We start from the raw sequence: 11,163 nt of genomic DNA, 5'->3' as shown, positions 1-11,163 counted from the left end.
AGGGGTGGGGCGAGGGGGTGGAGTGATGGGGCGGGTCGTGGCACTGAGAGATGGTGCTGACCCTGAGTGTCAAGTCAAGTCCCTGAGTGGCGCAGACAGCTGAGTGTGCCAGCGGCCCCTCTTGGAAGTCCCTCAGAAGAGAGGCCTGGTGCTCTGTTTCCGGGGAGGTCAGTACTGCTAGCCCTGTGGAACCCTGACAATGAGGGAACTCAGTAAATTAGAGTGGACCCCTCAGGGCATGGTGCTCACCGTGCTTCAGGGAGTTTACCAACCTCATACAAATGGTTGTCTGGACTATTCCCCATGTTTTGTCTGACCACAACACTCGTGATATCCATACTGTGACCACACTCTTCCCAGTTCTTCCCTGTGGTTCTCATTTCCCTTCCTTGTTTTGCTCCACCCCTTCCTGGCTTCTGAGCTTTGTCTCTTGTCCCTTCTGCTCATTACTGCTCTCATAGGCCTGTCGTTTGGCTGAATGTCAAGCCCCAGGGTTGAGTTTTGTTGAAGCTGAAAGGGTGATGAAGGGTCCCAGTCAGGACTTCCTGCCCTGTCTATTGGACCAGTACACCTGGCAATTTTTACATTTCTTAGTTTGTTCTGATCTACTCAGGTCCTTCTCCTGTGACCTTTCCTGAGAGGCAAGACCTGACTGTCCCCTGCCCCACCTGCAGGCTCTGAGGTGAGGACAATGCTGTCCAAGCTGAAAGGGCAGTTGGAGGAGATGAAGTCCAAGGTGCAGTTCCTGGGGCTGGTCAAGAAGTACCTGCAGGCAAGTCAGCCCAAGCTCCCTTGTCACACAGCCCCACAGGAGTGGGCATTAGCTACCAGGGGCCAGGCCTCGGGGCAGGGAGCAGGGTGGTGGACCTCAGCGTTTCCCTGCACAGCTGTGACATGCCCTGTCCTTCAGGTGGCCTACGCTGAGCAGTGGGGGCTGGAGCCCAGTGCCCTGCCGGTCATCGTGAACATCGGTTCAGCCCACTGTGGAACACTAGACTTCAGCCCCCTGGACGAGTCTTCCTCCCTCATCTTCTACAACGTCAACAAGCCCCCCTGTGGGGGTGGGAGCAGTGGGGGCAAGCAGAGGAAGGCTCGCGTCCTGCAGGCTGGCACACCGCTGGGACTCATGGCCTACCTGTACTCCAGGTGTGCATGGCCAAGTGCAGAGGGGTTCTCCCAGCTTCTCTCGTCATGTCCCCTCTAAAAGCAAAAGGACAAGTTTTCCAGGGTTAAAAAAACCAACATCCCAGAAGCTAAGGAAAGTTAGAAAATGTCCTGCCTGCCCTCCTGACAGCATGATATACATGGAAGAGTTCTAATTGGAGATAAACAGCTGATGCCGAGTGCCCTGCTTGTCCAGCTCCTGTGCAGAAAGCTGCAGGCCGTAGCTGGACGCCCATGACTAGAGCACATCTGGGTCTACCAGAGTCAGGATAACTACAAACGGGCCTCACAGTCACCACACCCAATTCTGAACACACTGTCAGGCTCAGACAGCCTGGCATCAGCAATGGGGACCAATTAGGCCTGGAGGCACAGGCCCAGCCACTTGCTAGGACCACCTTGACAACTACCCGCCCAGCTCACAAGGCCAAGCCCTCTGACACAGCCCCAGAAACCAGTAAGGGGCTGGGCAGGTGGAGGGGACAGTCAGGGCAAGGTCACCTGCACCCACCTGTGAGGTGCACCTCTGGCAAGAGGCAGCAGTATGCTCAGTTACACACACACCCCTATGCTCACTCGGCAGGCACCGTCACACCCACCCACAGTCACCAACTCCCCCCACGTTTACTCACCCAGTAACCCTCCCACTTACCCAGTCACCAACACATGAGCTCACTCACCTGACTACCCATGCCCAACATACCCCAGTACACTCCCAGCCACGCTCACTCACCATGCACATGGTCACACCCCACCAGTCACCAACACACACTCACTCACCAACATACATCATACCCTCTGGCATGGATACATGTATCCCCTTTCACTCACACACAATGGTAGACATGCACAGTTGTAAGGACTCCTATATATGCTCATCCACGCATCCGGTACACTCATGCTCACACTCTCAGGCACATGCTCACATATACAGTTACATGTGCTCATTCACACTACAGTCACACATGCTGACACATTCATCCAATCACACACACCCCAGACACATTCAGCTACAGTCACATGTACAGTCACACATGCACTCACACACACAACAGGAGTCAGATGATCTACCCTACCGTTTAAGAAAGCTCTGACATGCAAACTGTAGAGCTACCCAGAACCATGTGCTGCCTCTCCAGCCCCCATGCACTCACATACACACACACAAGCACATGTGCACACACCCATGCCTGTGCACTCTTACACATTCACTCATTCACGTGCACTTATGTCTATGCACATATCCAACCATGCAGTTTCACACTCACGTACACCTACTCATATGCACACACTTGTGTACTTGCACACTCATTTTACACACATTCACTCATGCATGCACACACACACATGCCTGCGCACATATTCATATACACAGTCACTCATATGTGTACACACACCTGCTCAGGCACACGCAGGCACACTCATGCCTGTGCACAGTCAGGCATGCACATGTGTGCACACAGACATGCGCCCACGCACCCCAGAACTGCTGAGAGAGGAGGGCTCCCCAACTCCCTAACCTCCTTGAACAGGCCCTAAGACAGGTAGTGTCCTATTTGGGGTTGGGAACTCTGGGGTCACAGGGCTGCTTGTGAGGCTGTGAGCAGACATGGCCCTGGCCTGATGGATCATCTGTCCCCAGTGACGCCTTCCTGGAGGGCTACGTGCAGCAGTTCCTCTACACCTTCCGCTACTTCTGCACGCCCCATGACTTCCTACACTTCCTCCTGGACCGCATCAACAGCACCCTGTCCAGGTAGGTCCCTGGAGGGATGGCAGCCTCTGGGGTTGAGGCCTCATGGGCTCAGAGGTAGGCATGTATGCACACTCTAGGTCCTTTCAGAACGATGGGTGGACATCAGGGCAGATGCCTCACAGGGCAGGCAACAAAAGCCCACACAAACCACAAGAGGGTCAGGGGCTGGTGCAGCACCCCAAAGTCTGGTGTGAGAGAGGACCCCACACAGGCGGCAGTGACTGAGCAGAGTTGAGTAGTAAGATAGAGTTGTGCCCTGGGCAGACTGAAGGTCCCCAGGTCAGGGACAGTTTAGAGTACACCTTCAAGCTAGGGAAGCAATTCTGAGCTGTCGACACTTTTGTGAGGTCAGTGAAGATGAGCAGAAAATACAGGAGGCAGAACCATAGGTGCTCAGGAAGGGACCAGAGAAGGAGACCAGGGCACTATGTGACTTCGGGGGGCAGACAAGGGGCCCAGGGCACTGTGTGACTGGGGGGGCGGGAAGACAAGGGGCCCAGGGCACTATGTACTTCGGGGGCAGACAAGGGGCCCAGGGCATTGTGTGACTATGGGGGGGGTGCAGACCAGGGGCGCAGGGCACTGTGTGACTACATGGTGGGGAGGGGGGGCACAGACAAGTGGACCCAGTGCATGGCTGTGACTATAAGGGTAGACAGTAGGCCCAGGGCACTGTGTGACCCCAGGGGCCGGGTGAGGCTTCAGGAAGGGGTGGAGCCTGACCAGAATGAAGTGGTTCTATGGGGACAGTCAGAGGAAGGAGTAGTAGAGGAGACATCCAAACCTTCCTACACTCTGGGGGTGACCCAGGCAAGAATGCTGATCCCTAGAATGGTGAAATCAGCCTTGGAGAGAGGGAGACATGGGTGTAGGTGGAGACACAAGCCAGCATCTGAGGAAGGGGGCCCAGCAGAGGAGTCAACCCTGGCCTTTCTCTGCAGTAGCACTGGGCCAGACTGGTTGGGGTCCAGGCAGGGAAGAGTGGTAAGTCATCGTGGACACATGCTAGGTTGTCACATCCAGGACATCCCCAAACACCATTCCTTGTTCAGGTGAGGTGTCAGGTCCCACCAGGACCCCAGGACACGACACTTGACTCCCCATAGCCTCTCTCTCACTCTGAGGCCTGGTCCTACCCCTAGTCCTCTCAAGTGTCCATGGCTGCTGGTGGATATACCTCAGCCCCAGGGAGCATGTGAATGTCCATCTCTCTTGTCCCTGGAGACAGACCCAATGCCCCTCCCCCGGGTGGTCATGCTCATGCCTCCTCTGTCTCTGCAGGGCCCAAGACCCCACCTCAACCTTCACCAAGATCTATAAGCGCAGCCTCTGCCTGCTGCAGGCCTGGCTGGAAGACTGCTATGCTGTGGACTTCACAGGCAATGATGCACTCCGGGGCCAACTTCGGGCCTTCATCTCCTCCAAGGTGACTAGGGCTGACCGAGAGTAGTATGGAGCAGGGCCAGGGGGAGGCGGCAGCCCCAGAACCTGGCCTGTGCTCCTGCTCAGGTCCTGCCTCCAGATGGCTGCGCAGAGCACTTGCTGGCCCTGCTGGAGATGAGCACTGACCGGCGGGGCGAGGGGATCCCACGTGGTGGAGACCTGGAGGACCCCAAGGAGGCTGAAGAGGACACCCGGCCCCTCAACGCCCTCTGTAAGAAGCTTACAGAAGACGGCCTCTCCCGGAAGGTGGGGGCCTTTCCCAGAAGGGGGTCTCTATCAATGGGCAGCTCCCCTTCCCCAACTCGGCCACGAGGACCTAGCCTGTATACACATGTGTAAACATGTGCACGCGTACTTGCCTGCATGCAAACACACACCTCTAGCTCATGAACAAATACATGAAAGCAAACAAACTCATGTATACATGTACACATGTGCAAGCACACACCTGTGCACATCTGTTAGCACACAGTAAAATGCATATACATTAATACAAGCATATTTGCACATCTGCACGTGATCACACGTTTCTGCACCCACATGTACACACGGATGCATCAGTATATGCCTGTGCTTGTGAACAAGCACGCTCATTCATGTGCACACATATGCAAATGCATGCGTGTATGACAAACACACTCTCTGTGTAGCCCAGGTCGCTGTCCTGCTGGGTTGGGGAGTCCCCACCATGGCCCCCAACCAGCAGGGCTGCACAGCCAGGTGCTATGAGGAGGGCTCTGTGCCTTGCTGAATCACCTTCTTGCTCCTTGGCCAGGGGCCCATGTGAAGGATCCCACTGTTCAAAGGTGGGCACAGGCCATGGTTGGGTCTGAAGTGACCTTTTCAGAAATAAGTGGGAATGGCCTCAGATTCTGGCAGCTATCCCCAAGGAGCCTGCTGGAGTGACCAGGGCAGGTGCCCTTGGCCAGCAGAGCAAGCCTGCAGGGATTGTCCACTCTGGATTCGGCTGACCAGGTGGAAGTGCCTCAGGCTTGGAGCCAAACTGGATCCTTCATCACTAGCTTGTCTGGACCTGGGGGCTACAGAGTAGTCTTCAAGAGGGGGAATACCGGGGACCTGTGGAACCCCCAGAGGCATGGGAAATACCTGGGAACAATGAGGGACCGAGCCAAAGGGAGTCTCTGGGAGGACAGTAGGAGACTGAGCTATGGGGAGACCTCTGGGAGGATGGAGGGGCCCTGTGGCCCCGGGTCATGGAGGGATAGTGGGGTCCTTGGACCTGGGCCATGGGAAGACCTTGAAGGGGGACAGAGGGAACCCAAGGCCATGGGGAAGTCCTCAGTTCTCTTGCTTCACACAGAGTTTCCCCTGGCGGCTGTCCAAGGGGAACGGGCTGGCTCTGGTGCCTCACAAGGAACGTCCATACACTATCGCGTCTGCCCTGCCCAAGCCTTGCTTCCCCGAAGAGTTCTATGGCCCCTATGTCAAGGCCAGTGAGAAGGGGCCCTACTTCCTGACCGAGTACAGCACCCACCAACTCTTCACCCAGCTGACACTGCTGCAGCAAGTGAGCCCGGGCCCCTCAGGGGGGAGCCCCACATATATGACCGTCAGAAGGGCAGCCAGTGGCCAGGAGCTGCTGCCCAGAGGAGTAGTTCAGGAGGGATTGACATCAGTCTTCCTCTAGATCTAACCCTCCACTCTTGTGGGCATGAGAGGGCCACGCTCTGTCCCTTGTTCAGAGGAATGTGACGCTCACCCAAGGCCTGAGTCAGCAGCACCTAGGGACAGCGGCTCGGCCATCCGCCCACTGTTCTCACCACAGCTGCAACTCTGGCTGATCAAGTGCCCAGTACAGCCCTCCTGTCCTTCCTCCACTGACCATTCCCTGCTCCCCACACTGACCGCACCTACTGACACTGTGATCCCCATACCCCTGTCTGCTGGCCACACCCCTGGGTCAGTGAGTGGTCAGACTGAATTGTGGGGTTGCCCCCCAAGCTCATTTCCTTGGGGTGTAATTTGGCCACAGAGCTCTTATGAAGGATGTCCCGAGATTGTGTTTTCACACCCTGGCAGGAATTGTTTCAAAGGTGCCACCCGGTCCACTTCCTAAACTCCCGCGCTCTGGGTGTCATGGACAAGGCAGCCGTCCCCAAGTAAGTCGCCTGCAGAATAACTGCGGCCAGGGCCAGGGAGCGAGGGGTGGGGGACTTGGGGGGGTCTACCACCTGGGGTGCTCCTCCTCCATGCTGCCTTCCCAAGGTGTTTTCACTTCTGGGAGTGGAGGGCAACAGCCGTCAGAGTCCCCCAAACACAAACCCATGCAGCACACACACCCCAGGGCTCATCTGGTTGAAGCTGGTCTGGACCTGACTAGCCAGGGCATGGCTTCCAGCAGAGGAAAGCGGGCTGCAGAGTACCCACAGCCCAGGCAAGGGCATCAAGTGTCCAACCTGCATACTTGTGTGATGACATGTGTTTTCCTCATGCTGACCTCCCATGACATCCAACTGCATGATGTCCCATGTGATCTCTGATGTCTCCATGTGTAACATCTTCCCCTCTACTTGATTATCCATGAAGGTCACTACCAAGACAGGAAGAAAGAAAAGTCCAAAATGGATGTCAGAACAGACTCCGAAAATTACACTAGAATATGTTGTTGTTTACCATCAAGTCGGAACGGACGCATAGCTGACCCTCTGGCAGGTTTTCAGAGGCAATTAATCACACGGGAGATCGTCCAGCCTTCTCTCCAGCCTCGAATCGCTCCCCTTCAGGATTGCAGTACAGCTTCTTGCCAAAAAGAAATGCTGTAAAAAAAGAGCTGAACAGAAGATATCAAAGGGCAGCTTGAGAAGACAAAGGAAAATAGTATAATAAAATGTGCAAAGAGCTGGAGTTAGAAAATAAAAAGGGAGGCGCAAGCTTAACATTTTCAAGCTGAAAGAACTAAAGAACAAATTCAAGCTTAAGTTGCAACACTGAAGCATTCTACACAGGCAAAATTTTGAATTATGCAGGAAGCACAAAAAGAAGATGGAAAGAATACACAGAGTCACTGTACCAAAAAGAATTAGTCAACACTGAACCATTTCAGGAAGTAGTACAAAATCAAGAACCAACAGTAATCAAGAAGTACAAGCTGTGCTGGAGGGATTGGTAAAAAAATACGGCTCCAGAAATTGATGGAATACTGAGTTGTTGCAACAAACAAATGCAGCCCTGACATGCTCACTAGTCTATGCCAGGAAATCTAGAAGACAGCTCTTGGTCAACTGAGCACAAGAGGTCCATATCAATTCCCATTCTCAAGAAGAGTGATCCAATGGACTATGGAAATCATCAAATAAGGTCATATGCAAGTAAAATCTTGCTGAAGATTATTTTTAAATGACTAGAACAGTATGTCAACAGGAGCTGCCAGAAATTCAAACTAAATTCAGAAGAGTCCATGGAACAAAAGATATTATTGCTGAAAGCAGAGAATACCAGGAAGAGGTTTACTTGTGTTTTATTGGCTATGCAAAGGCATTTGACTGAATCAATCACAAATTATGACTAACATTGAAAAAAAAAGGGAATCTCAGGACATTTAATTGTACTCATGCAAAACCTACTATCTAGATCAAAAAGGTGTTATCCAAACACAGTAAGAGAACCCTGCATGGTTTAAAATCAAGAAAGGTGTGCATCCTGTCTCCATACCAATTAAAATCTGGATGTTGAGCAAATCATTTGAGAAGCTGGACTACATGCAGAAAGTGACATCAGGACTGAGAAAGATTCATCAACAACCTGCCTGATGCAGGTAACACAACTTTGCTGGCTGAAAATGCAGAGAACTTCAAACACCTGCTGCAGAAAATTAGACTACAATCTTCAATATAGGTTACATCTCAACATCAAGAAAACAAAAATCCTCCCCATTAAACCACTAGGAAACATCAGGGTTGATGGAGAGAAGATTGAAAATGTCAATAATTTTATTTTACTTGGTCCACAATCAACACTCATGATAGCAGCAGTGAAGAAATCAAAAGACATGCTGTATTGGGGAAATGTGCTGTCAAGGACCTCTCCCAAAGTTCTAAAGAGTAAGGGTGTCAGCTTAAAGACTAAGGTGTGGCTGATCCAAGCCATGGTCTTCCCAGTTACTTGATATGCATCTGAAAGTTGAAGAATGGTTAAGGATGAAACAATAATGAATATCGATAATGAATAATCGATGTCTCTGAGTTGTGGTGTTAGAGAAAAGTGCTGAATATTCCAGACTGCCAAAATAACAAACAAGTCTGTCTTGGAGAAAGTGCAACCAGGGTGCCCCTTAGAGCCAAGGACAGTGAAACTTCATCTCGTGTACTTGGGCATGTGGTCAGGAGAGGCCAGTCTTTGGAAAAAGACATCATGCTGAGAGAGATGAGGGGTCAGAGGAACACACTTATCAAGATGGCAGGACACGGTGACTAGCAATGGGCTGGGACATGTCAGAGGTCACGAGGAGGTGCAGGATAGGAGAGGGATCGGATCTGTTGTTCACAGTCTTCAGGACACCCTTGTGATTCCCTGTGTAGCCATCTGTGTCCTTGCATGCATGTCTCCACGCATGCCATCTCGTACGACTTCCACACACTGTGTGACGCTCTATACCCCTGCTCCAATTCTAGAGTCAGCTCTTCCGACACCTCGTCAGCCAAAAGCTGTAGCTTGTTTCTGCCGGACTACATCCAGGACAAGTATCTGCTGCAGGTCCTAAGGAATGCTGATGACGTCAGCACCTGGGTGGCTGCAGAGATCGTGACCAGCCACACGGCCAAGGTGTGCTTCTCTGCTGCTGCCAGGAAGAAGCCTATGGCCGTGCTGCTTCCATCACTGCCCAGAACAGGGAACAGGGACCAGACACACACGTCCTTCAGGGCCAGCCCTGCTGGAGGTGGCAGGTGGCAGCACCATGGCATCCACCACCACTGTTATCCCACAAGCCACACCGGGCGCTGCAGTGAGCAGTACCTCACCTCGCACTCTCACATGATCACACGCGCGCACACCCATTGCCTCTGCCGCACATCCCTCCCCAGTGCAAGGCCCGACATACTCCCTGGCCACCGTAGGCTCACCCACCGGCACCCTCACCCCCACCCTGCCAGCATCCCTGAGCACTGGGTCTCTCAGGTGAGCACACAGTCCCTCATACATGTTTCCTCAACCCTGGGGTTATGTCTTCCTGTGGCTGCCAAGCAGCCTGAATTCCCTGCCCAGGTGTCTCCACTGCTCCCTAGCAGTTTGAAGTCCACTGCAGTTTGTCGTAATGAAGTCTGAGTTCCAATCCCCCACCCCATCGTTTCCTCAGTGCTGGCCCACGTTATTCTAACGGGGTCCTCAAAAGGGTCCTGAAGCTGCAGGGGCCTGAGTGCTGTCTGTTGTCTCCAGCTGCAGGTGAACTTGCTGTCCAAATTTCTGCTGATTGCAAAGTCTTGCTATGAGCAGAGGAACTTTGCAACCGCCATGCAGATCCTGAGGGGCTTGGAGCACCTGGTTGTGAGGCAGTCCCCTGTGAGTACAGGGGTGCAAGTGTTCCCCCGGGACTATAAGGGGTGCTCCCCTGTGAGCATATAGGGGTGTTCTCCTGTAAGTATGTAGAGTTCTTCTAAGAGTACAGGCGATGTCCCATTAAGGAGTATTCACCCATGAGAACAGAGGTGAGACCCTCTGAACATGGACTGATTTCCTGTGTGTACCCTGGGGAGGAGGGGTATGGTGTTCACGGGATGCTCAGCCCCACACGTCACCTGTGTCCCCTCCAGGCCTGGAGAACTTTACCCGCGAAGATCGCTGAGGTTGTGGAGGAGCTGAAGGCCGTGGAGGTACAAATCACAGAGCTTCTCCACTCCGCGCCCCCAGCACCCAAGGGCCTCTCAGAGTGTGGTGGAGTACACACAGAGCCCATGCGTACCCGGCTGACCTCACGTGAGCCACCACTGGGAGCCTGAGGCCCTGCTGGTCTGATCCCAGTACATTCTGGTTAGGATGCTGGGCAGTCCTGGGCTCAGGACAGTGGCCCACACACAGGTCCCCAAAAGACTAGGGTGGTGTCCCCTATTCAAAGACACAAAGCAAGCAGTACTGTCTCCTACTCCCTATTCCTGCGGCCTGTCACCCCTCCAATTCTCCTTGGTCCCTGTCCTCCAGTCCCCAACTCCCTAGTGCCTGCTGTCCTTCAAATACCTGTGCCCAGTACCCTCCTGACCTGTCTCCCCTCAGTTTTGGCACCCCTGGAGCTCCCCCTCACCTCTGTTACCCCCCAGGGCCCCTCTACCATTAGGTCTTGTTCCTGGACCAAGCCTTCCTTGGAAAAGCTGTCATCCTGGCTCTTTGAGGCATGAAAGATAATAAGAAAATTGCATGAAGACAAAACTGTCCATCTGGGGCCTCAAGACTGTGGGCTTTGAACCCATGACCCCAAATCCAAGTCACCAGTTGGGTGGTGGCAGTGTTTGTCCATGCAGGGAGGCAGCAGAGGCCAGCTGAGCTGGAAGGAACCTGCTAACCTCTCCTTATCCGTCCCCCACTGTCTCTCATCTCCATCTCCTCCCCCCTCGCCCCCTCCCCTCCCGCATGGCCAGGTCTTCCTCAAGAGTGACAGCCTCTGTCTGATGGAGGGCCGGCGCTTCAGGGCCCAGCCCACCATCCCCTCAGCCCGCCTCCTGGCCATGCACATCCAGCAGCTGGAGACAGGAGGCTTCACCATGACCAATGGGGCCCACAGGTGGAGCAAGCTCAGGTGCAGACAAAGGGGTTCCCTGTGAGCACAGGGTCCACAGGTGCAGTGAGCTCAG

General features: G+C 53.7%; 1 protein-coding gene across 1 annotated transcript in view; it reads left to right on the top strand.

Annotated features, from left to right (window-relative positions):
- The window catches only part of KNDC1 (kinase non-catalytic C-lobe domain (KIND) containing 1), a 48,948-nt gene that overhangs the window by 35,474 nt on the left and 2,311 nt on the right, over positions 1-11,163 (top strand). Inside the window, exons 19-29 of the mRNA XM_006880117.1 lie at positions 675-772; positions 911-1,146; positions 2,807-2,920; positions 4,202-4,346; positions 4,430-4,609; positions 5,685-5,891; positions 6,404-6,483; positions 8,995-9,145; positions 9,758-9,880; positions 10,132-10,191; positions 10,951-11,108. Coding sequence (XP_006880179.1) covers positions 675-772; positions 911-1,146; positions 2,807-2,920; positions 4,202-4,346; positions 4,430-4,609; positions 5,685-5,891; positions 6,404-6,483; positions 8,995-9,145; positions 9,758-9,880; positions 10,132-10,191; positions 10,951-11,108 — 1,552 coding nt within the window. The remainder of the gene's footprint in view (positions 1-674; positions 773-910; positions 1,147-2,806; positions 2,921-4,201; positions 4,347-4,429; positions 4,610-5,684; positions 5,892-6,403; positions 6,484-8,994; positions 9,146-9,757; positions 9,881-10,131; positions 10,192-10,950; positions 11,109-11,163) is intronic.

Source organism: Elephantulus edwardii, unplaced genomic scaffold (assembly GCF_000299155.1).
Source record: "Elephantulus edwardii isolate Elephantulus edwardi_28Jun2011 unplaced genomic scaffold, EleEdw1.0 scaffold00006, whole genome shotgun sequence".
NCBI classification, from domain to species: Eukaryota; Metazoa; Chordata; class Mammalia; order Macroscelidea; family Macroscelididae; genus Elephantulus; species Elephantulus edwardii.
The sequence above is the reverse complement of the archived record's forward strand: the minus strand, read 5'-3'. Positions and strand labels throughout refer to the sequence as shown.